At 39.7% G+C, this 24897-nt stretch overlaps 2 protein-coding genes and 1 non-coding gene across 3 annotated transcripts; 1 reads left to right on the top strand and 2 right to left on the bottom strand.

The window, feature by feature from the left end:
• Positions 1 to 1114: 1114 nt before the first annotated feature.
• Positions 1115 to 2035, top strand: LOC107762814 (LOB domain-containing protein 21-like). Its single transcript, XM_016581207.2, has one exon. The coding sequence runs from the start codon at positions 1340 to 1342 to the stop codon at positions 1862 to 1864; it is 525 nt and encodes a 174-aa protein (XP_016436693.1). The 5' UTR covers positions 1115 to 1339; the 3' UTR covers positions 1865 to 2035.
• TRNAI-AAU (transfer RNA isoleucine (anticodon AAU)) lies at positions 1152 to 1225 on the bottom strand. Its single transcript has one exon. It is a non-coding gene; the product is annotated as a tRNA-Ile (tRNA).
• Positions 2036 to 11127: 9092 nt separating the features above from the next.
• On the bottom strand, positions 11128 to 12378 carry LOC107762812 (pentatricopeptide repeat-containing protein At2g40240, mitochondrial-like). The gene has a single exon (XM_016581206.2). The coding sequence runs from the start codon at positions 12337 to 12339 to the stop codon at positions 11359 to 11361; it is 981 nt and encodes a 326-aa protein (XP_016436692.2). The 5' UTR covers positions 12340 to 12378; the 3' UTR covers positions 11128 to 11358.
• Between the last annotated feature and the right edge of the window lie 12519 nt (positions 12379 to 24897).

Raw genomic sequence — 24897 nt, forward strand, 5'->3', positions numbered from 1 at the left:
AGTAGATGAGTATATTTGATCATTTTCCCTACGTATAAACCTACTTCAAATGTTTCTTATTAAAGTTTGAACTCGACTCTACAATTATCATTTCAGAAAGAATAAAAGGACAAACAAAAGATTTAAAATGGGAGTGGCTTGTATAGGTTCTTTTTTACTAACAAAAGCAATGAATTGCTTGATAAGATATCTTTAGATTCTCACTTATAAGGACTAGAAAATAGATAAAAATCAAGATCCTACTAATTAGAAACGATGTTCGCTTTATTCCTTTCAAACTCGAGATCCATATAAAATGCAGTTCAGTCTTTGAATCTTTGTGTAGTCGAGGCGTGCATAGGTATTAGGTTTCCATCTTTTACAGAATATGACTTTGTGTAGGGTTTCCTATTCTTGTGAAATTTCTTTTCTTTCATAATCAATTGTAACATCTCATGTTTCTTTTGTGATATATCATGTCCCGTCCGCCTGTCAAGATATCAAGGAAAACTTTTATTTATTTATTTATTTATTCATGGAACAATATTGGTTAGATTTGCTCATATAATATCCGAAAATGAAAATTGCCGCTTGTTGGACTTTTTGTTTTACCTCGATAGAAAAAAAAGTTGTTGTTGCCCTTGATCCATAAGGGAGCTTTAATCTAAGGGTAATATCAAATAATATATAGACACAAGTTGGGGAATAAATTTTGATTGATTTTTGTCGAAGAATTTGAATGCATGGAGTTTATCCATTTCACAATAGAAATCCGTTAATTGCAAGGACAGATACAAAATGATTTGTTAACAACAAAGTGTAGAATAAACAAAAAATTGTTACATAGGGCAAAATTGAACAATTTTCCTTTTACTTATTTGTAGCTTTTTCTTGATCTGTCATATCTTATAATACTTCTCCAAGACACACACATACCCCATCTTGCACTACTTTCCATCCGCTACCCTTTTATCAGTAAAAGGGGTCAGTTTTTAGATTTGCTATTTCTTGCTTTTTCCTTTTAAAAATAAAAATAGAAACAGGACAAGAAAAAATTAGTTGCATTGCCATTTCTGAATTTTCCACAGGAAATACAAACGAGTACTTTTTCTTGGTGAAATAGGATAATTGTTTTGAGGAGGATAGGAAACTGTGGTAAAAATGAAAATAAATGGCCCATGCAGGTCTCGAACCTGTGACCTTCGCGTTATTAGCACGACGCTCTAACCAACTGAGCTAATGGGCCAGTTGGTTTGGTCACGATAAAGATTATATAAATTAAAATTAAAACACTGATACAACCCTACTTATAAAGAGCCAAAGTCGTGTGAAACCGAAGCTTTCAAGAAAAAAGGAAGCCATGAAGAGTAATGAGTCTCGTTCAAGCTCTTCTTGTGCAGCTTGTAAGTTGTTGAAGAGAAGGTGCACTTCCAATTGCCAATTTGCACCATATTTCCGGTCGGACGAGCCCAAGAAATTCGCCAACGTTCACAAGGTGTTTGGAGCTAGCAACGTGATCAAGATCCTGAATGAAGTGCCACAGGACCAGCGAGAAGACACTGTCAACTCTCTGGTTTACGAGGCTGAGGTGAGGCTCAGGGATCCCGTTTACGGTTGCATTGGAGCCATAGCGTCTTTGCAGCGGAAAATGGTGGAGCTGCAACATGATCTGATGGTTACTAGAGCTCATCTTGCTTACTATGAAGCTAAGCCTAGCACTTCTTGTTCATTCTTGGATTATGATCCCCTCAATGTCAATGTGCCTTCTGTTTTCGTGGACACGTCGCTGTCTGGTGGATTCTTGGATAACTTCACCCAGAACTCCTTCGGCATGGACAACAGTACTGGATCCACGAATGAATTTGGCCAATTCCCATTTCCATGATAACTTCATCTCGCTCTCTTCTTACAGTTATGGGTTGATTACGCATTTCCTTGTATATATAAGAGGAAGAGCGGCTCGTTAAAGGTAAATATATTCGTTTTTGTACATGTTATGATCATTTGCCTAGTAAATCAATCAAAGACTAATTTGGTCGTTTGCTTTTCTGATAAACTGCTATAGCCACATAATCATTTATGCACGGGTGTTGAAAACCACAAGCGCTTTGAGCCGATTCCCATTCTCCGGAAAGAAAACCAAACTCAACAAAATCACAAGGATATATTTTGAGCTTCAATAGTTATACTGATATGATTGATACAGAAAAGTATGAAAGAATTCATTTTTGAAGAAATTGAACATGTTTCATAAAGACAATCAAGAAAATAGCATAACCTAGATTAATTTGAGAAGGATGGAGCATGTAAACAATTTTTCAGCAACTAGCATGGCATTGCAGTTGCCCACAAGGCTCGATGCCCAAGCTCTCTGCATGAAACATTGCCACGAACAAATTCTGACATTGAATTCAAATTTGCGAAGTACATCATACATCAACATTGATTTCTTATCACGATTTATACAAATTCTGTAAATAAACTATGTTATGATGATAATCTAGTAGAATCTAATATACTGCAATGATGGAAAATTAATAAAGCAGTACTTACGTTCGATCACTGAAGCTCCACAAAAATTAAATCCAAATCCACAAGTATCCAGCAGCTTTTGAGAGGTACAGTACTAGTTAGCTGCTGGTACAAAGGATCCACAGTTCTTTTATTGGGGTGCCTGAAACTCCGTCCCAGCTTGCTAGGTGCTACATTATTGCTACATTATCCAGCAATGTACCCACCATGTGATAGAATCCTGTCAAGCTTCAGTGCTCTGCCCCAGCAACAATACAACAGGAGCCTGGAGCTGGCTTACACCATCAGTCCTTGTTCTCACATATGAAAACCAACAACAACAACCCAGTTGGAATTCCATAATTGGGGTCTGGGGAGGGTAGTATGTACGCAGACCTTATCCCTACCCTAGGAAGGTAGAGACATTGTTTCTTATAGACCCTCAGCTCAAGAAAGATGAGAAGAAACAGTAAAAATAAGCAAAAATATAAACAAAGAGCGATATTAACAACAAACACAGAGCTACAAAATGGATGGAAGGAAATAGTAGCAACAAGCAATAACAACAGCAAAATACTAAGCAACCGAAGCGAAGATAATCGGAAAACAGTAGGAAATACTAGCAATCTAAGACAAAAAAACTACCAGATTAACCTAAAACCATCGGTACGGAATAGAAATACGCTCGACTACCTACTAACCTTCTATCCTAATTCTCGACCTCCACACTCTCCTATCAAGGGACATGTCCTCTGTAAGATGAAGCTGAACCAAGTCCTGCTTGATCGCCTCCTCCCCAATACTTCTTAGGTCTCTATCTACCTCTACTTCGACCTACCAAAGCCAACCACTCGCACCTCCTCCTCACTGGGCATCTGAGCTTCCCTCCTCATATACCCGAACCATCTCAGTCTCGCTTCCCGCATGTTGTCCTCCACCGGGCCACGCCCACCTTCATCCAGATATCTCCATTCCTTATCTTATCCAACCTGGTATGCTCACGCATTCATCTCAGCATCCTCATTTCTGTTACTTTCATCTTCTGGATATAGGAATTTTGACTGGCCAGCATTCTGCCTCATACAACATAGTCGGTCTAACCATCAGTCTGTAGAACTTGTCTTTAAGTTTCGGTGGCATATTCTTATCATACAAGACGCCGGATGCTAGCCTCCATTTCATCCACCCCGCTTCAATACGATGTATGACGTCCTAGTCAATCTCTCCATTACCTTGGGTTACAAACCCAAGATACTTGTAACTTCCTATTTTGGGGATGACCTGTGAATCAAACCTCATGTTTATGTCTGTTTCCTCCCTCACATCGTTGAACTTGCACTCCAAATATTTTGTCTTACTCCTGCTCAACTTGAAACCTTTAGATTCTACGGTCTGTCTCCAAACTTCACTGTTGGATTTCGCTAAAGCATTGAGCTGGTGACTGCGAACTCTGGTTTTCCGAAGAGGGAGGAGCATTTGGTTACGTTCCAGAGTACGATGGCGAAGACTCAGATTGACTACCTCCTCCTCCGAAGGTGTGATAGAGGGTTGTGTAAGGATTGCAAGGTTATCCCGGGTGAGATCCTCGTGACGCAACATAGGCTCTTGGTGATGGATGTTGGTATCACGATAAAGAGGAAAAGAGGTCTGTTCAAGGACGATCGAGGATCAGGTGGGGAGCCTTGACTTAGGATAAAGCTCAGGAGTTGGAGAGGAGGTTATCAGCTGTGGGAGCATGGATGAGTAGCGGGGACGCGAGCGCCATGTGGATGACGACAGTGAATTGTATAAGGGAGGCGACGAGAGAGGTATTAGGGGTCTCGAGGAGTTACTCTGATGGCACAAAGGTGACTGGTGGTGGAATGAAGTAGTCCAAGGTAAAGTGGAAGTGAAGGCGAACAAAGAGAGGTATAAGGTAGCTAGGAAGGAGGTGAAGTTGGCAGTCACAGAGGCTAAGACTGCAGCATTTGGCCGTCTGTACGAGGAATTGGGGGACAAAGGCGAGGATAAGAAACTATTCCGGCTGGCCAAGGCGAGAGAGAGGAAGGCTTGGGATTTGGACCAAGGGAGGTGCCTCAGAGACGAAGACGATAGAGTATTGATGGGAGAAACTCAGATTAAGCGGAGATGGCAGACGTACTTTTATAAACTTCTGAATGAAGAAGGGGACAGGGATATTGTGCTAGGTTAATTGGGGCATTCCGGCAGTCACCGAGATTTTAGGTACTGTAGACGCATTAAGGTTGAGGAGGTCGTAGGGCTATGCATAAGATGAGTAGCGGCAGAGCAACCGGGCCAGACGAAATTTCGGTAGAATTTTGGAGTGTGTGGGTAGAGCAAGCTTGGAGTGGTTGACTAGGCTGTTTAATGTTATTTTCAAGACAAAGAAGATGTCCGACGAGTGGAGATGGAGTACGGTGGTACCGCTGTACAAGAACAAAGGCGATATCCAGAGTTGTAATAACTATACGGGTATCAAGTTACTAAGTCATACCATAAAAGTTTGGGAAAGGGTGGTGGAAATGAGAGTGAGAAGGACGGTGTCTATATCCGAAAACCAGTTCGGGTTCATGCCAGGTTGTTCGACTATGAAAGTTATCCACCTTATTAGGAGGTTGGTGGAAGAGTACAGGGATAGGAAGAAGGATCTATACATGGTGTTTATTGACCTGGAGAAAGCGTATGACAAGGTGCCTAGGGTGATGGATGCTCTGACGCACCATATTCAAGGGGAGGTGCCATGGTGCATGTTAATCGCGGATGACAAATGTCTGATTGATGAAATGCGAGGCGGTGGTGACGAGAGGCTGGAGGTTTGGAGACAGACCCTTGAGTTTATGGGTTTCAAGTTGAGCAGGACGAAGACAAAAATACCTGGAGTGCAGGTTCAGCGCCGAGTCAAGGGAAGATGGCATGGACGTGAGTCTTGGATCTCAAGTCATCCCCTAGAGAGGCAGTTTCAAGTACCTTGGGTTGGTTATACAGGATGGGGAGATCGACAAGGATATCGCACACTGTATAAGGGTGAGGTGGATGAAATGGAGGTTAGCATCTGGAGTTCTGTGTGACAAGAAAGTGCCACTGATGCTCAAAAGTGTTAGATCAGCTACGTTGTATGGGGCAGAGTGTTAGCCAGTTAAGAACTCACATATCCAGAAGATAATAGTAGAAATGAGGATGTTGAGGTGAATGTGCGAGCACACTAGGATGGATAAGATTAGGAATGAAGATATTCGGAAGAAGGTGGGTGTGATTCCTATGGATTTATGGATGACAAGATGCGGGAAGCGGGGCTCAGATGGTTCGGGCATGTACGGAGGAGAAGCCTAGAAGCCCCGGTAAGGAGGTGTGAGCGGTTGGCGTTGGCTGGTACGAGAAGAGGTAGAGGGTGGCCTCAAGAGTATTGGGGAGAGGTGATCAGGCAAAACATGTCGTGGCTTCAAATTTCCGAGGACATGGCCCTTTATAGGAAGGTATGGAGGTCGAGCATTAGGGTTGTAGGTTAGGAGGTAGTTGAGCATTTTTCTACTTCGTTTTGGGTGAGAGACTAGCCCGATAGGGTTTTGTCTTAGACTGCTAGTGATTGATGATGCGTCCACACTATTCTTCCATTTTTCATAGTACCGGGCCTTATTTACTTGTTATTGTTATTGTTTTCATCTATTTTCGGGTCCTTATATTGCTGTTATTATTTCTATGATTTCTGTTGATAAATTCTTATTTATTGTCTCTGTTCGTCTTCTTGAGCCGAGGGTCTTTCGAAAACAAGCTCTCTACTTCTCGGGGTAGGGGTAAGGTCTGCGTACTCACTACCCTCCCCAGACCCCACTTGTGGGATTACACTAGGTTGTTATTGTTGTATACAATGACCAGCTTGATGGAGCAAATAAGGGAAACCTCAAGACAAATATTTCATACACCGTGAAAATATTTACTTTAATAAATGACAAGTTACTGCACCAAAATTTACAAGCAACTACGTGAATTAAACTTCGATCAGCAGTGAACTTCACCGTCTGTCATTCAAGATGCAACAGCTGCTCATACCTACAACTTTCTAAATAATAAGCAAATAAACTCCAAGTGTATAGCAACATTTTTTCTTTTTCAAAATGGAAAGTATGTAGCAATATTAACATCATTAGCTGCAAATCATTAGGTATATAAGAAAACTTGGAGACCTAATTACCTAAAAACGCAACCACAGTGAGCAGAGGGATACAACTGGAGCCGGGCTTACATCATCAATTCTTTTTCTCAGAGATGAAACTATGATGTCAATTCTTTGACAGCATGCAGTGACCTGCTGATGGAGCAAATAAGGGAAGTCCAAGTACGTGCATTAATCATTCATCAGAGATAAGCCTCAAGGTGATTCTGTCATACACCCGATAAAAATATCTTTTTTCTACCTTAGAAAATGACAAGTTATCCACACAACAATTTACAAGCAACCGAGTGAATTAACCTTTGCACAGCAGTGAACTTCATTGGATCTCCTCTTTCTGGATGCAACTGCTGACATAAACTACAGCTTTTTAGAAAAGAAGCTAAAAACTTACGTGTATAGCAACACGAACATCATTAAGAAGTGCATACTTATTCAACTGCCAATCATGTAAGCAAGAAAAATTGAAGATTTTATTATCAATCCAAAAAAAAAATGAATGTTAAAAAGGGCATATCGAGAAATACTTCATACTATGTCCCATGTGCAAGCGAGGAGCAAGAATCCTATGGCAAAAAAGTGGTGCAAAGTACAATTGCACTATTTTTTCCAAGTTAAAACTGCTCAAAGTTTTGCATATGAGTGGGAAAGAAACCATGCACAAGCAGAACACATAACTCATATACAGTACCCTGGAAATTGATATGCACGAAATGATACTACAGAGGACACGATTCTGTATTACAAAATCCAGCAATTATTTAGTCTTGCTAAAACCGCTACTACAACGATGGAGCCACAAGCTCTGGTTCTGAGACTTCTTGACCGTAAATAAAAGTATGTTTTACTGAGATCAGACTAAAGAAGTAATGGGAGACTCATATGGACATGAACAGTTATTTTTTCCTTTCAAATGATGTACATTAATTTTTTTTATTTTTTTTTTTTTGAGAAGGAATTATGTATATCTATTTTAGTAACAAATAAAGCAGTTAGACATTCCACACTGATCTCACTGTGGGTTTGTCAGAGACTTCACTCACTATAACCTCTTATTAAAACTCATACCTTATACCAGTTGCTGTACCCAGCAGCCAAACACAAATACTAGTTTTCTGGATACTGTTTCCAAACCATACAAGAGATCAGACATTGAAGCCACAACCCAATCAAATCTCCACTTTGCTCAAACCAGTGTGGCTCAGACTAGCAAAATTCTCCAAATACAGTAAAAGCCTTTCTCATAGCAAAGAACTACTAGTCCAGCATATACTAATAAGTAGAAGTGCCATCTCCAACAGCAGTAAAGAGGTTAAGTAGGCTGTTCGACAGGATCAGCTACTCTTAATAAATTTGAACTGCATGGTAGAAGCAGCATTTCGAGAATACATTTAACAATCTCTGTTCACATGAAAGCCCAAATGCAACTTCTAAAATAATACCTCTTAGATCATGTGTATCCAGTATTTGAGCTTCAATTGCTTCAGATTTGCCGTAGTTACTTGCTCAATGCAAAAGCATGAGGAACAAAGTGATTACTGTACATAAATATAAAAACTGAGCTAAATTTAGTAGCTGGACATGCCCTCAAGGTACAAGTAGTTGAATGACCATATAGAAATAAAGGCATCTCAGAGATGCTTAATATATAAACAATCAAAAGAGAATTTAAATGGTAACCAGAAATTATCTTTATCAGTTCCAAGAATAGAAAGTTGTTTTTTTGGAACTTTAAAGAACACAAAATTTAATGCTCGAAAAGTTCAAAACTAATGAAATTGGATGGTGCCAAAGAAGAAAATTTAGGCCAAGTCACAAATGGCTGTAGTATTCATGGGGAGAACTTTTTTTTTTTTTTTTATACCCGTAGTGTCCGGGTCAGCTTGCGCGCACCTCCATTAATTTCACGTGATACCTGCTACCTCCCACTAGCAATAGGTACCAGGTAACTCTACCCACCAAGGCTTGAACAGATGGGAAGAAATCACCTAGTGTTTTTTTCCTTCACTGAGATTTGAACCTGAGACCTCATGGTTCTCATCACTTCACTACGCCACGCCCTTGGGAGCTTCATGAGAATAATTTTTCAGCAGAGGAAATATTTAGCAATAGGAGGGAACCTACAAAATGGCCAGCAGTATTTTCAACTGAAGTGAATTTAGTAGGATCAGGTCAATCAATAAATCATTTAATCAACCATGCATCGATCCCAAAATAGTCGGATCTTCTAATTCAATTAGCTCAGTGTGCATGGATTTCAAAGAATTGTAGGTCTTTCTACATAACTTCCCTCCATGTGAATTAAGGTCTGTGTCGTCCTTGAGCACTTCAATTATCATGGGGGCAAACCTACGAATTGGTGCATAGGTCTATGTAGGAGATAGGAATGGCAATGGGACGGTGCGGGTGCGGGGCGGTGTGGGTTTAAACATATGCGGGGCGGTGTGGGTTTAAGCATATACGGTTGCGGGGCGGGGTGGGGCGGGTTGAAATAAATTTTTTAAAATATTTTGCGGGTGCGGGTTTAAAATATTTATCAAAGAAGGAAACTCATTTTTGAGCCTTTCAGGAGATGAAACCGATGCAATATAACAAACAAAGTTTCATATTTGAAAGAAATGTTTGCACGTCAGATTTTCATCCTTGTATGGAAATTCTAAAACTGTAATATCTAACATATAGTTCTCAATTAATTCTAAATCTGTTTTACTAATCAAACTGAAATATCCATTAATTGATCTTGACATACGTTCTTTTCCAATTTCTAATATAAGCCTGAATACACGAAAAATAAAATAAAGATTTATAATATCAAATATAAAAAGTTAAGATGCATGAAATATTTATTAAGTAAAACGTGGGTACTGTCATGCTAAAGCAATAAAAATTGAACCGGTATTCCGCAATTGATTGTTTTAATTGTTCTTAATCTTTTTTTTTCCAAATGTATTCAGTTAAAAAATGAGCGGGGCGGGGCGGGGTGGGGGGGTGGGTGAGGGGCGGGGCGAGTGAATGCGGGTGCAAATACTATGCGGGGCGGGTTGAAATTTTGTGGGTTAAGACAAAACCCGCACCCGCCCCGCCCCATTGCCATCCCTGGTAGGAGATGATCAAAATATCCACAGGGACCTCTAATTTTACCCTCCACGTTCCATATTCTAATTTGGTCATCCTCTAAGACCACATATCCATCATAGTACCAACATCTCCTTTATTTTCAGCTGGTCTTAACATCCGGCCCAGCATTCACTCACAGATATCTCATTATTTTGATGAAGCATTCAAAGGTCTCTCATTTCAACCATCTAATTTGAATTAGTAAAATTTAGTGAGTAAAATGCCTACAAGCTGGTCAAGCTGAATCACACATACCTAGCATCAGCTTTGAGGACCATGCCAGATCTTCAGTTTTGCTTTCCAGGGAAACATGTACTACCTACGGAGACTTACAAGTTGAACAATTTTGTAGACTGAGTTAGTATCTCCAGAAACATCTAACATGCTGAAAACTTAGAAGACTGCCAAGGTTCCAGCCTTAAATTGATAATTTGTACAGCTTTTTTTACCACCTTGTACTTCAGTGGACTCATGGGGAAACAAACCCAAACTAATGCAAGGACGAATCAACCCTATAGAAATCAGATATCACATTGAATTAACAACAAGGAATATAAAACCCTAAACTTGCCTGCTAGCCAGCCAACTTGTCCGATCGACAGTTTCTGGAATAATGTGGAGCAAATAGACTGGGTAAGGCATTATACACGGCCAATAACCGATATCTAGCATTTTTAACTGCAACTTTAAAGGGCTTAAGGAACACCAGAAGGGGATAATTTCATAAGGAAACCTCAACACACTTCCAAAGATGTCTAAAGGGTATTTGATGCTTTATTCTTCAAATATGATAAATTGATCATGTTGACATTGAAAGATAAATGACAGGTTGGTTCAAAACCATTGCTGCAGAGTAAAATGGATATAACTAACTTGTGAGGGCACGAGTTTAAGTTGGCTTACGGCTTACCGGTAAGAGCAGGGTGTGTGGATGGACGTTTCAATCTTTCAACTTATGATAGACCATCCAAAATATCCTTTGAGTAGATACTGCCCTTTACCAACTCTATTAGCTGCTGCTGCTTCAAGTTCTCAAGATATTCTCACTGATCTTCCCATTTATCTTCTCAATCGAACTAGCCAAAGCAATCCATGTACGCCATTATATGCTTTTAGCATTCCCTTGAGGTACTTTTTTTATAAACAGTATTGTTCCTTGAAGAAAACATGAAGGAAAAGATATATTATTGTTTAACACCAACCATGTTCTTCATGGATCAATTGATTAATTTTATCTCCTTAATCATCTGGATGTGTTCGTAACCACATTGATCTTTAAACCTTGAAAGCAACATGGCCCGTTCCAAAAAGATCTAAAACTTGAACAAATCAATCTAGCATTAGAATCTAGATGAAAAGCGTAACTGCACAGCATAATATTTCAGCTCTTTTATTTATCTTTACAACTAATTGTATCAAATCAACGTTCCATTATGATGGATCGATGGATCAAAATCATAATCCGTATACATCATATAATGAATACTTCAAGAATTTTTTTTCTTTGCTAACAACACAACAAAACCAAGTCTATATATTTCAACAATGCTGCATTCATACTTAGTAATAATTATCTCAATATCTCATGATCTAACATACAATTCATAGAAATCCTTCAATCTAGGACCCAATGCCAATCTCCTTTCAGTCATCTCTTTCACCAGTTCCTTAGCTTCCTCGAATTTACCTCTAGTGATCAACCTGGTTGCCAGTATTCCAAAATTCTCCGAATCCAATTTCACGTCTCTCCCTGCATAGCTTCTAACAAACTCCGCTGCTTGTTCAGAAAACTGGTACTTCAGCAACGCGCCGATAATGTGGGCATGTGTGCAATACAATGGCGAAACTCCATCATCTACCATCCTCCTCAACACTGCCAAAGCCGCATCCAATTTCCCAACTCTACACGTGCCTAAAACCAGTGCGTCGTACGTCCTCGTATCTGCCCCCAGCTCTTCCTCCTCCATCTTCGCTAGAACTACGGCAGCCGATACCACATCTCCTGTGAAACAATAACCGGTCAGCAGAAAATTATACGCCGTTAAATCGGGTGCGATACCGTTAGATCTCATCACGTCCATCACGCGCCACGCTTCGTGGAATTCCTCCTTCTTCGTGAGCGCGTTGATTATGGGATGAAACGTGACATCGTTCGCTCCGTGCCTTTTACTCACCATGGTTTCGGCAACACGCGTGGCCTCCGAAATGCAGTGCATCTTCGAGAGACGCGCGATGAGACAGTCGTAGGAGCACTTTTTTGGGTAACCATTGTCTAAGCGAGCTATCGTATCCAATAGATCGTCGAGTATGGAGAGGTTAGTTGTAGAAACGAACTTGAAGGTATTGTTGGTGTTGAAGAAGCCATCGCTCACGCGCTTGTTGAGGAGGTGGTGGAGAGTGGCGAAATCTCCTTGCCGGCCAGCCTCGTTGATGAGCGCGTCGTAGTAAGTGCAACTGGGAAAGTCGGGTATCGTGGCGGAGCTGCAGATTGAGCTTTGGATAGCGAAGGAACAGAGAAAGCTAGATGATTTTGAGCTTGAGGAGAGCTTGCGAAGTGCTAGCATTTCTAGGGTTTCTGTTTCAATGGGGAATTATCAGTCATTTAAATAGGAATAAAAATTATATTATTCACTTATAAAAAATGATTAACCAAATCAATAATATAACTAATGTATTTAATTTTTACATTTATAAAGCCTTAAAGTATGGTTCTTTAAGTTTGGAAAATTAGGAATTCCTTCACGAATGATCATTTTCAAGAAGTCATGGATAATATGGGTATCCATATTATCTGCCGGATAATTCATTTTTTATTCGTCTCAAATACAGATCAGGTCGGATAATTTATCCTTTTTTTAAAATTACCCATTTAAAAATTCCCTTTTTTATTCGCTCATATCTAACTTGACTTGTCCGTTTGCCACCCCTGGTCGAGCCCATTGCCATTTGAGTTTGATAGTTATTTGGGCCATTTAGGAAAGACAGGATGCCACATTCCATGTCCGTGAACTGGAGCCCGTTTACTATTTTCCATTTCGGAAGGATCAAAGAATTCCTTTTTTTTTTATTTTTCACCCGGTGTTTGGTACCTGCATTGGAGCCCGACTATATCCGGATTCGCGTCGTATAGGGCCCCATTCGCAGGAAAGCCCTCTAGTTAAGAGAAGAGCAATCTCGTCCACTGCACCAGATACTTTAGTGGTGATCAAAGAATTCCTATCTTACCTTTCAGAATTATCAACGTACCGATTCATGGTAAGAAAGAAAAATAGGGTGATTATAAACAGGATTTTTCGGTAAAACCGTTAAAATTTTGAGAAAATAAACTCCACCTCCGAAATCCTGAAAGGGCAAGATTTATGGTGATCCGTAAGAGTAAAATCTTGCCGGTCGGCAAGATTTATTATTTGATAATGGGCAATACTTACCGTGATTCATTTGGATTTGTGGTAAAATCTAGGGAGGACGCCCAAAAGAAATATAAATTACAATTAGCTAAAGAATTTCAACCTATTGTTCAGTTGGGAGCCTAATTTTAATTTTTTAATTTTTTAATAAAGAAGGTGATTGAGTAAGATTATAAGTTAGATCAAACTAGCTTATAAGTACTTTTTGATTTACTAGTCTTAGAGTATGCGCTTTACGCGTGTACCTATACCATGAGTATACAATTTTTTTTAAAAATAGGTAACTATATTAAATAATTTATTTGAGTTATTGAATAAAAATTAATGAAAAAGATTTGAGCTCCTAAGAAATATAAATATTGATCCAATTTAGCTAGTTCAATAAATAAATAAAAATTGTCTTACATATGCGTTATTGTAATTTCTTAGGATATATGTGAATTTCTTATGAACATCCTTGTTATTTTGCTACCTAATACGAAAAAAATAACAAGTATAACGAACCGACCAGTCGTTTTGAGCTCTAGCGCCTGGGAGCAATTCGGCGCTTATTAGGGAAAGTTGGCATTTTGAAGGTTTAATAATTTCTTAAGTTTGGTTTGAGGTAGACCTTGGTGTTATCGATGTCTGTTTGGTATTCCGACCCTTGGAATATATTTGTATTGTGATTTATGACTTGTGCGCAAAGTTTGGCGTCATTCCGGAATGTTTTGATATGATTGGACGTGTTCGTCGAAGTTTGAAAAGTTAAAGAAGGATTTCGATGGTCGATTCGTACTTTCGATGTTATTTGGCATGATTTGAGGCCTCGAATAAGTTCATCATGTGTTTTGGAACGCGTTGGTATAATTGGTTAAGGTCCCGAGGGCCTTGGGTAGATTCTGGATGGTAAACGGATCGAGTTTGGACTTGGGGGAATGCTGAAGCAACTGTCATCTGGTGTAACAACACCTGCGAGATTTTGGCCGCAGAAGAGGCCAAGAGGGTCGCAGAAGCGGTTCTGGGCGAGCTGGGCAGTGGCGCAGGTGCAAGACCATTTTCGCATCTGCGATGGCGCAGATGCGGTGTCCTGAGCGCAAAAGTGGAATTGTTGGGAAGGCTGGGACAACAGATGCGGTCAAGTTTCGCAGAAGCGGGACCGCACCTGCTCACTAGGAGCTGCAGAAGCGCTACTGGGGCCTGAAGGAGGACCGCAGAAGCGGTATTTTGGTCGCACCTGCAGAACCGCAGAAGCGGTCGAGTGACTACAGGTGCGAGATGTCGCTGGGCAGTGAGATTTTTATAAAAACAGGATTTGGCCCATTTTCTCCCATTTTCAAGGGGAGATTTTCATCAAGCAACACAAGTTAAGTGATTCCACCTATTACAAGTTAAGTACATGGTTTATATATAAGTTTAAACATGAAAATTAGTAGGAATTTGAGATTTTGGTAGAAAACCTAAAATTTGATATTTTTAGATTTTGACCACGAAATTGGACATGGAATTGAGAATAAATTATATACTTGAGTTCATAGTATTATAGATAATGATTATCTTCGAAGTTTTTCGAAACGGGCACGTGGGCCCGAGGGTGACTTTATCAACTTTTCGAGCGGATTTGAAAATTATTCTAAATTGATTTATTATGAGTATTTAGAGTATATATTTATGGATTTGTACACTGTTTGACTAGTTTTGAAGCGACGGGCACCGGTTTGAGGTGTTAGAGAGGCTTTGGAGCCGGTTATGGAACTCCGTAGCGAAATAAGTCTCATGTCTAACTCTGTGAGGGGGAAACTACCCCTAGGTGATGTATTTGATATGTGTTACTTATTGCGGGGGTTACAGATGCACGAGGTGACGAGAGTCCGTACGTAGCAAGATTTGTGTAATTGTCCAGGTAGACTTAGGTTCACATCATGTTATACTTGTACTATAGGGGTTATCTTTGCTCGTTTATTTCCTTTATTTCTCATTATGACTTGAGACTACACTTGCGTAGAGTGATAGACTTTCCATTATAGATATTTGATGGGCTTCATGATTAGCCGTAGCCCACCCGAAACACACCCGACACCACTGGGACCCCGTCTAAGCATACAAACAAGTTCTATAACCTAACATGGACTCACTCGGGGTCTCAAATCATATCAAACAATGCAAAATGGAAAATCGCACCATGAATCGAACTATGAACTTCCCAATCTTCCAACTTCGAAAACTCGTGCCGAAACCAATCAAATCAACTCGAAATGATGCTAAATTTTGCAGACAAGTCCAAAATCACATGACGGAGCTGCTCCAACTCTCGGAATTGCATTCCGACCCCGATATCACAAAAGTCAACTATGTGTCAAACTTCTCCATTTTCCAAACTTCAATTTTTCTAACTTCCGCAGATTTGCCTCAAATTACTCTACGGACCTCCAAATCCAAATCCGGATGCGCGCCTGAGTCCAAAATCACCATACAAAGATGCTGACATCATCCAAAACTAATTCCGGAGCCGTTTACACAAAAGTCACATTCCGGTCAAATTCTCACCGCTTAAGCTTTCAAACTAGATTCCTTCTTCCAATTCGACTCTGAATCATCCGATAACTGAATTCAACCATGCACGCAAGTCGAACATAATATGAAGCTATTCAATACCTTACACTGCCAAATGGAGCTTAAATTCTCAAAATGACCGGCCGGGTCATTATAGTGGCCAACGTGCCAAGATGTAAGTTATAATTGTAGATAGTGGTGCCAATGAAAGAGCGAGTGTGAGAAAGATTATGAAATGAGCCTCGACTCGACTGTTTTAAAATGACTTCAAAAATAGAATTGCCTAAAAGCTTTTGGACTCAATTCATTCCCATAAGTGGTTGTTTTAACTAATGCTTTGCTTTATAAATATATCTAACGTGATTCGAGTTATTACATACTCAGGTGTTGAAATTGTACATTGTCGTTTTTGGGAAAGAGTATTTCAAGAATAAATAGTGTATTGTTTGTTTATGATTTTGATGTGTGTTTCTATTGCTGGTCGGTGTGCCCCGTTCTTTTGAAATTAAACTTGTTTGTGTTTAAAGTTTCCATTACTAATGAATTTGAGGTTTATGATTTTCGAAATATTCTATAATAAACAAAAGATACATGACACCGGAATGAAGTGGGGCTCACTAAGTCTACTGGGAAGAGGATGTACTGCTATCACTGATCAATGTTGCTTGTTGTGGAACCACCTGCATCTATAAAAGATGCAGCGCCCTTAACAAAAGGGACGTTAGTACCATGGAATAGTACTAGTATGTATAACTAAACACCATCTCAATAGAATTAATAACAATACAAGGAGGAACAATCATGAAATCAATAGAAGCCTCAAAAAATACCAAAACATCAAGTTAAGAACCACATAAGTTTTCAAGTAAATTTTCGTGTTTTTAGATTGGGAGATCTTTAGTACCAATATACCATCATTCACAATACCAACGTACTTTTACATGGAGTCCAATCACGTCCCGATCGACTAGGCTGACTCATTTGAGACATCAACCACAATCACCATTTCATTTACAATTTTCAACACAATCACCACCATGTGTGAGGCATGGCATCCAATCACGGCCTGATCGGCTAGGCCGTCTCACCCCAGACATTACCTTTTTTATCAGTCATCTCACTTCATCCTCAGTTCACATCTTTTCAATTCATTGGCACTAGTGGCACAATTATAGTATCATTCTTGGCACTTGGTCGTATTTCATATTTTGTGCTCACCTTATTCACTTTCAAACATCATCATCATTGTAAACAACAAGGCTTTTCAATTAAAGACATTAAGTAAACATGTGAGCAATTAAGATTTTTAGACATATAGAGATTTTTCACATAATTTGGCATAATAACCTTCATTCAAACTTGACTTAAAGTCGTAACTTTTATAACACACAACCCATACTTTGAACATATCCTCAAATGATAACATAGCATGATAAAAATATTTGGAACACATATTGAACATATATCTTTCAACTCAAGTTTACTCGGAATAGCCAATTTCATAATGATCAACTCGGGTCTTACATAACTTACATGAACACCGTGGAATTTAATTCTAAGAAAGGAGGTTAGCCAACATACCTCAATTGAGCTTCTTTAAACTCTAAAATATTACGGAACTCTTAGCAACTTCAATCTAATTTAGAAATATGACAAATTGAACTAAAATTAGGGAGATTATCATGGTTCTAGCTCATTTGAGCATTTTATCAAACACTAGATGTGCATTAAGGTTTCAAGACACTTTTTTATGGAGGATTCCCTCATCCCACAACCCATTCTTTATTATTTTTAGCTCACAATCTTCCTACACCTTTTGTTAACACATGCATGCAAAATAAACAACTCTCACACCCAAGAATTGCCTTGCTCATTACCTATTTGTAGTTAAATTTTCGAAATTAAGAATTATGATGTAGAATGCTACCTATAGGATGAAGGCCTAGTGCATTTTCCTTGTTAATCTTCCAAGATTTGAGTAGGAATTGGTGGATAAAGTTTAGGAACTCCCTATCTCACTCTATGCCACTCCCTATCTCTAGAAACATATGATTTTCCTTCTAAAATGACCCCAAAAAGTGTTTTATTAGAATGGGGACGGGTTCAAAAATTAGAAAAATAGGAGCCCCGACACAGGCCTGCGGTTGCATATGCGACCGCATGTTGCTTCTGCGATCCGCGAAATGGACTGCAAAATGGCCCTCCGGAACTGAGCAAGTCTGCCCCACTTTGCAGCCATTATGCGGTCCGCAGACCTGTTCCGCGACCACATAATGCGCCGCAGAACCTCCCTCCGAAGATTTTCCATGCTAAATTTGTGATCGGTGTACGACCCGCGAAATTGTTGTGCGGCCGCATAATGGACCGCGAATTGGTCCCCAATTTTTGCTCAATTTTCCACTTCACTCTCGCTCATTCTGCGGCCACATAGTGGGCTACAGAAATGCCTTCTTCTGCCAACATTTTTCTGTAACTCCTCAGTGCATTGTTCAACCTAAAAAGTTCGTACCGCATAGAGCTTGTGAGCTGCGAAAACTCTCTACAATCTTTAACTTTTAAGCCTAATTCAGCACCATGAAATTCTGAGTTTTCAGGTAAAATTTTACGGGGTCTTACAGCTATGAACCCATCTCACAAAGGAGAAACAAAACACACGAAATGAGCATAAAGTATCATATCCCAACATAATCCCCCTTCGATGCGTGACCCGATCCAAACATCGGTCCATATGGAATACCTCGAGGCATGAGTCTGACAATCAATAACCATATGCGTAATATTCAATAAACACGCGAGGTGCACGACTATAGCCATGGAGAAATGGATATCACTATATATATATATACCACAAATAAGAAGACCATAACAAAGGCACACTCAACCATTCAAGACCCTAGGAGCTATCCCGCTTGAATTCAGCCATAAAGTCCAAATAGTACTGCATCATGTGTGCAAATAGTCAAGAGTCTCACAACTGACCGTAGCATAGGAGAGTAACACATGGAACATATTAGAACACATTTGACTTGTTAGCTTTTTAGCGTTCGATCTTGGATTGGAGTTTTGATGGTTCTATTTTGTCCAGATGGTAATCTTGGACTCGGGCATATTCCCAGATTTACATTTGGATATTTCTAGAAGGATTCGACACTAATTGGCGAAAGTTGTAAATTTAAAAGTTTGGAAAGTTCATAAATTTGACCGGGAGTTGACTTTGAGTATATCGGATTCAGATTATGGTTCTAGGGATTGGAATATCTTCGATATGTCATTTGGGACTTTTGTGCAAAATTTGAGTTAATTCCAGGTTGATTTGATATGTTTCAGCGCGAGTTTTGGAAACCGAAAGTTCAAAGTTCATTGATTTTTGATTTGAGGTGTGGTTCTTCATTTCGATGTTGTTATGTGTGGTTTGAGGTCTCGAGTAGGTCTGCATTACATATGGGACTTGTTGGTAATTTCCAGATGGTGTCCCGAGGGGCTCAGATGCATTTCGAATTGATTTCGGACCACTTTAGAGTTTTCATGCATTGCTGGTTTTTGTTGTTGGATTTGTTAATCGCGGACGCGGTAGGTGGTACATGATCACGAAAGGTTGGATTTTCGCGCATGGGTTATCGCAGACATGGAAGGTGGTACGTGATCGCAAAAGGTTGGATTGGTTGATGTTCGCGTTCGCGCATGGGTTATCGCGGACATGTACGGTTGAGCGGGAGCTAGAGCTGGAGAATTCTTCATCACATTCGTGCAAGTCAGTTCGTGTTCGTGGAGCCTTAATACCAGTGGCTATCGTGAACACATAGTGTAATTTGATGGCAGTAGCATTTGTTCTTCGCGATCGCGAAGGATGTCCGGTGATTGCGTATGGTATTTCTTTCCAGTGATTATAAAGTACTCTATTTCGGGGGTTTCGACCATTTTTTACATATTTGGAGCTATGGAGCTCGGATTGAGTCGATTCTTGAAGCAATTTTTACCATGTGGATTGGGGTAAGTGTTCTCTACTAGTTTTTGATTTATATCATGAATCTATATTCGTTTTTGGCATTTGATCGAGGGTTTCAAAAGAGAAATTGGGAGTTTCTGTCTAAACTTTCCTAAAGTGAATTTTTGAATTTTTAACATTGATTTGGAGTCAGATTTGAGTGAAATTAGTATGGTTGGACTCGTAATTGAATGGGTTGTCAGATTTTGTGAGTTTCGTCGGGTTTCGAGGTATGAGCCCGTGTTTGACTTTTTGGTTGACATTGAGTAAATGTATAAAGATTCGACCTTTATCGATTGGGTTTGATTCCTATGGCATTATTTGATGTATTTGAGTTGCTTTTAGCTAGTTTCGAGCCGTTTGGAGGTCGGTATGCATGGGATGACATTTTTGAGCATCGTTTAGCTTGCTCGATATTGCATTTGGCTTGTTCAGGGTAAGTAACACTTCTAAACTTGTGATGAGGGTATAAAACCCCAAATTAAGTGTTATGTCATTGATGTTTAGGTGACGCGCATGCTAGGTGATAGGCGTATGGAGTGCACCATATGAATTGTGATTTAGTTGATTCCATAGAACTGTGTAGCTATCTTATTTGAACATTTTTACTGTACTCTATGTGTTAGAATACTTGGCATTGCCTAATAAGGGTGCGTATTTCAGAAGGTGCATTGTGTTCTGACTTACAAATACTTCATTGGTATTGTGGTACTCGTCTGGTTCATCGACTGCTGATATTTAGATCTTTTTTGCAATGTGGTAGGGAAGAATTATAGGAGTATTCCTCGTGGGATGATCGTGTGTGAGAGATGTGTTAGACATTCGGGCGATGGAGCTGGGATCAAATATGGTGGTTCATGTGTTCTATAGATATGGAGAACGAGAGTTCTCAGGAGAAGATTGATTCATGGTTGTGGACTGTGAGAATGTGGCCAAAGCTAGCCAGAGGGTATGTGTTAAGGTTAGGTCAATGTGGACTTTTGGAGGGTTATTTATCTATTTATGGATGACTAGAGTTGATTTGGGGCCATTGGTAGGCATAATGAGTATGTGTACTCCAAACCGGGTCTGCCATTCGGTTAGAGTTGAGCTTATTTGTGTTTTGTTATATTCTATTAGTGACTCTTCTATGCTACGAAAGGTTATGATCCGTTGGTTATATGCACACATGGTGCGGTTCTATTTGGGCCTTATAACGGAATTTAGGTGACATGGGTATTAGGGTGTTGAATGATTGATTGCGCATTTGGTTATGTTCTTTTGGACTATGGTTTTGAGTTATTTGCTTCTCAGGGGTTATGGTCATACAGTTTTGGTACTTGATGTCGAATTGCGCGAGTTATTGATTTTGAGCATGGTGGTTTGAGGTATTTCATATGGAACAATGTTTGGATGGGGTCACGCATTGCAGCGGAGTTATGTTGAGATATGATCCTTTGTGTTAGATTCATGTGTTATGGTTCTACAATGTGTGATAGGTTCTTAGCATTGTGTTTTCGCGGTACTTGTTGAGCTTGCGGGACGATTCTCTCATTTGAGTTATTTTCTATGTTTGAGTACACTTGAATTGTTCCGTATTGGTGCACGGATTGCACAGTTTATGGCTTAAGGTTGTATTGGTGGGGCATGTCAGTAAGGCGGATGTATTTGATAAGACGAGGTCGTCAGACCTAGAATGGGTGCTATCGGATCTGATTGCAATATATTTGGAAGGATAATGTCCCTGTTCGGCTTAGAAATTGGCTATAGTTCTTGTCGAATGAGAGGGAGCTCCATGACCCGTTGATCTGATGAGTGGTTATTAGTTGCTGCATGTTTCTTTCATCATCTGAGGTTTATTACCGATATTCAGTTTTTTTGAGCAACTATTGTGATCAGAAATTTTGCTACGAGTATGCAGGTCGTGTGGTATGTCATGTAATTACATCTTGGGTTATGGTTATCACTTGATACAGTTTGTTCAGACTTATACAGTGTATAGATGTGAGGCTCGGATCTTGTAGGAAATTCCGGATGATGGAAATTGGATTATGTGGTTTACGCACTAAGGTTGAAGTAATAATCTTCAGTTATGTTGTGTTGTCGGGCCTATATGGAATAGGGTGACGGAGATCACCCCCGGGCATGTGCATGGTAATGTTACACGACAGTTTGATAGCTTTGGAATAACTCTCGGCACGTTCGAGGGCGAACGCATGTATAAGTGGGGGAGAATGTAACGACCCGACTAGTCATTTTGAGAATTTGTACTTCGCTTGTAGCTTTGGGGAATGAGTATCTCCATATGATGTATTATGACTTGCATAAATCATCGGATTTGGTTTCCAGGTTATTTGGAACCGACTTGGAAGAGTGAATTTCATTGTTGAAGCTTTATTTGGAAGAGTTGACCAGGTTTGACTTTGTGAAGTTGACCTCGGAACGGAGTTTTGATGGTTCCATTAGGTCTGGATGGTGATTCTGGACTCGAGCGCATGCCCAGATTCACATTTGGATATTTCTAGAAGGGTTCAACACTAATTTGCGAAAGTTGGAAAATTTGAAGGTTTAGAAAGTTCATAAAATTGATCGGAAGTTGACTTTGAGGATATCAGATTCGAATTATGGTTCCGGGAATTGGAATTACTTCGTTATGTTATTTGGGACTTGTGTGCACAACTTGGGTTTATTCTGCATTGATTTGATACGTTCGACACGATTTCTATAAATTGGAAAGTTTTGAAAATTCACAAGCTCTATTCGAGGTGCAATTTGTAATTTCGATGTTGTTTGATGTGATTTGAGACCTCGAGTAGGTCCGTGTTATGTTATGGGACTTATTGGTATCTTCGGACGAGGTTCCAAGTGGCTCGGTGAGTTCAGTACGGGGTTCAAATCGGTTGGAGCCTTGTTGAAGTTGCTAAAATTTTTGGTTAATGATGTCTTCGCACTTGCGCATAAGGTACCGCAGGTGCGTGCTCACGTTAACGTGAAGCTGGTCGCAGAAGCGACATGGGAAAGGCTGGCTGGGGAGGCTTGTGCATAAGCGCGATCGCAAAAACAACCTTGTACATCACAGAAACGGCTACTGGTGGCCAAGGCTGTCTTGCAGGTGCGTGACTTTGTTCCATAGAAGTGAATGTCACAGGTGCGACCTACTGTCCGAAAATGCGGGAAACGCTGGGCAGAATGCTTTAAGTTCGAGGTTGGCCATTTTATCACATATTGAGCTATATACTTCAATTGAGCGATTTTGGAGGTAAATTTCATCATAAGGATTGGTGTAAGTATCCAATACTCGGTTTTGGTTATATTTCGTGAATATATCTTCAATTTTGGCATTTGGATTATGAATTTTAAAGAGAATATCAAAGGTTTTTGTCCAAAGTTTCTTAGTGCAAATTATTGAGTTTTGAACACTGATTTGGAGTCGGATTTGAATGAAACTAGTATGGTTGGACTCGTAATTGAATGGTTATCGAATTTTATGAGTTCTGTCGGGTTTCGAGGTGCGGGCCCGGGTTGGACTTTTGGGGTGATTTTTGGGCTTTGATTAAAAAATTCAACCTTTATTGATTAGGTTTGTTCCCTCTGGCATTGTTTGATATATTCGAGTTGTTTTTGGCTAGTTTCGAGCCGTTTGGAGGTCTATACACGCAGGATGGCATTTTGGAGCATCATTTGGCTTGCTCGGTATTGGATTTGACTTTTTCGGGGTAAGTAACATTTCTAAACTTGATGCTGAGGGTATGAAACCCTGAATTACGTGTTATGTGATTGACGTTGAAGTGACGTGCATGCTAGGTGACGGGTGTGTGGGCGTGCACCATGTGAATTGTGATCTAGTTGATTCCATAGAACTGTGTAGTTATTTTATCTGAATATTTTTACTGTGCTCTATGTGTTAGAGCACTTGAGTGTTGTCATATCTCAGTCTCTGTTATTATATATTGTCGCATCTCATATCAGTGACTTGGGCTGCTTAGCATGAGTGTTGTGAGGCCGAGAGACTAGAAAGATTGATTACTGAGTGAGGTTGAGGGACTGATTGTGAAGATATTGATACTATAGCACGTGAATTGTCCATGCATCACGTGAGTTATCCGTGCAACACGTGAGTTGTCCGTGCGGATCTAGGTATTTATATTATAGCATGCGAGTTGTCCGTTCAGATCCAGATATTAATAATATATCACGTGAGTTGTCAGTGCATCACGTGAGTTGTTCGTGCGGATTATAACGCTTGGGTTGAAGGAGCTCCTCCTAAGTCTGTACACCCCCGATGAGAGCAGTTGCTAGCAGTTATTATATTTGGGTTGGATCTGCCCTGTTCGGTATTGAGTGATTGAGTGTGTCGAGTGATTGAGCTTGATGAGTGGAAAGTATGAGACAGTGAGATTGAGTACTCTGAGAGTGTGAGTACATGTGTTGATCATTGAGAGCATTGTATTTCACATGCGTACTTGAGATACATGCATAGAGATGCATTTCCTTCTATTACCCAATTTTTGGTGACATTCATGATTTTACCTTTATATTGGCATATAGGCATAGAGATGTATTTTACTCATGTTATCTGAAAATGAAACATCTTAATTATTGCTGAAAGATTTTGGGAAAGATCACAATTTTCAAACTTACTCATATATTTTGGGGTTTTCGGTGAAGGATTTGGGATCTACTGGTATACTTGAAAAGCATGCCTATTTAACTGTGAACGAGCTAAGCATTTTATCTCTGAGTTGTTTCTTAAAGCACTTTTATTATGTTATTATAAACTGTTGTCGGTTATTGGTATTGGACTCCGACCGTTTTTCCAGCTCGTCACTACTTTCAACCTAAGGTTATGTTTGTTACTTATTAAATACATGGGTCGGTTATACTCATACTATACTTATGCACCTTGTGTGTAGATATTGGCTGCCGATGTTGCTGCGTACAGAGGGAGTTGGATCTGAAGATGTATCTACATCCCTGTCATAGCTGTCTCTTGATCCTGGTAGCCTTAGTATTTCAGATCTGTTCATGTATAATTCAGACAGATGGTGTATTTTATTTCCAACTAGTTTTGTAAACTCTATATTTTAGAAGCTCATGATTTGTACTACCAGTCCTTGGGTAGTTGTATAAAATTCAATTATCTAATCTTTGATTCACATCAGTGTTATTATATTATGTTATTTTGTTAATTGACTTACCTAACAGGTTGGGTTAGGTTC

This window comes from Nicotiana tabacum, chromosome 11 (assembly GCF_000715075.1).
Source record: "Nicotiana tabacum cultivar K326 chromosome 11, ASM71507v2, whole genome shotgun sequence".
Taxonomy (NCBI): domain Eukaryota; kingdom Viridiplantae; phylum Streptophyta; class Magnoliopsida; order Solanales; family Solanaceae; genus Nicotiana; species Nicotiana tabacum.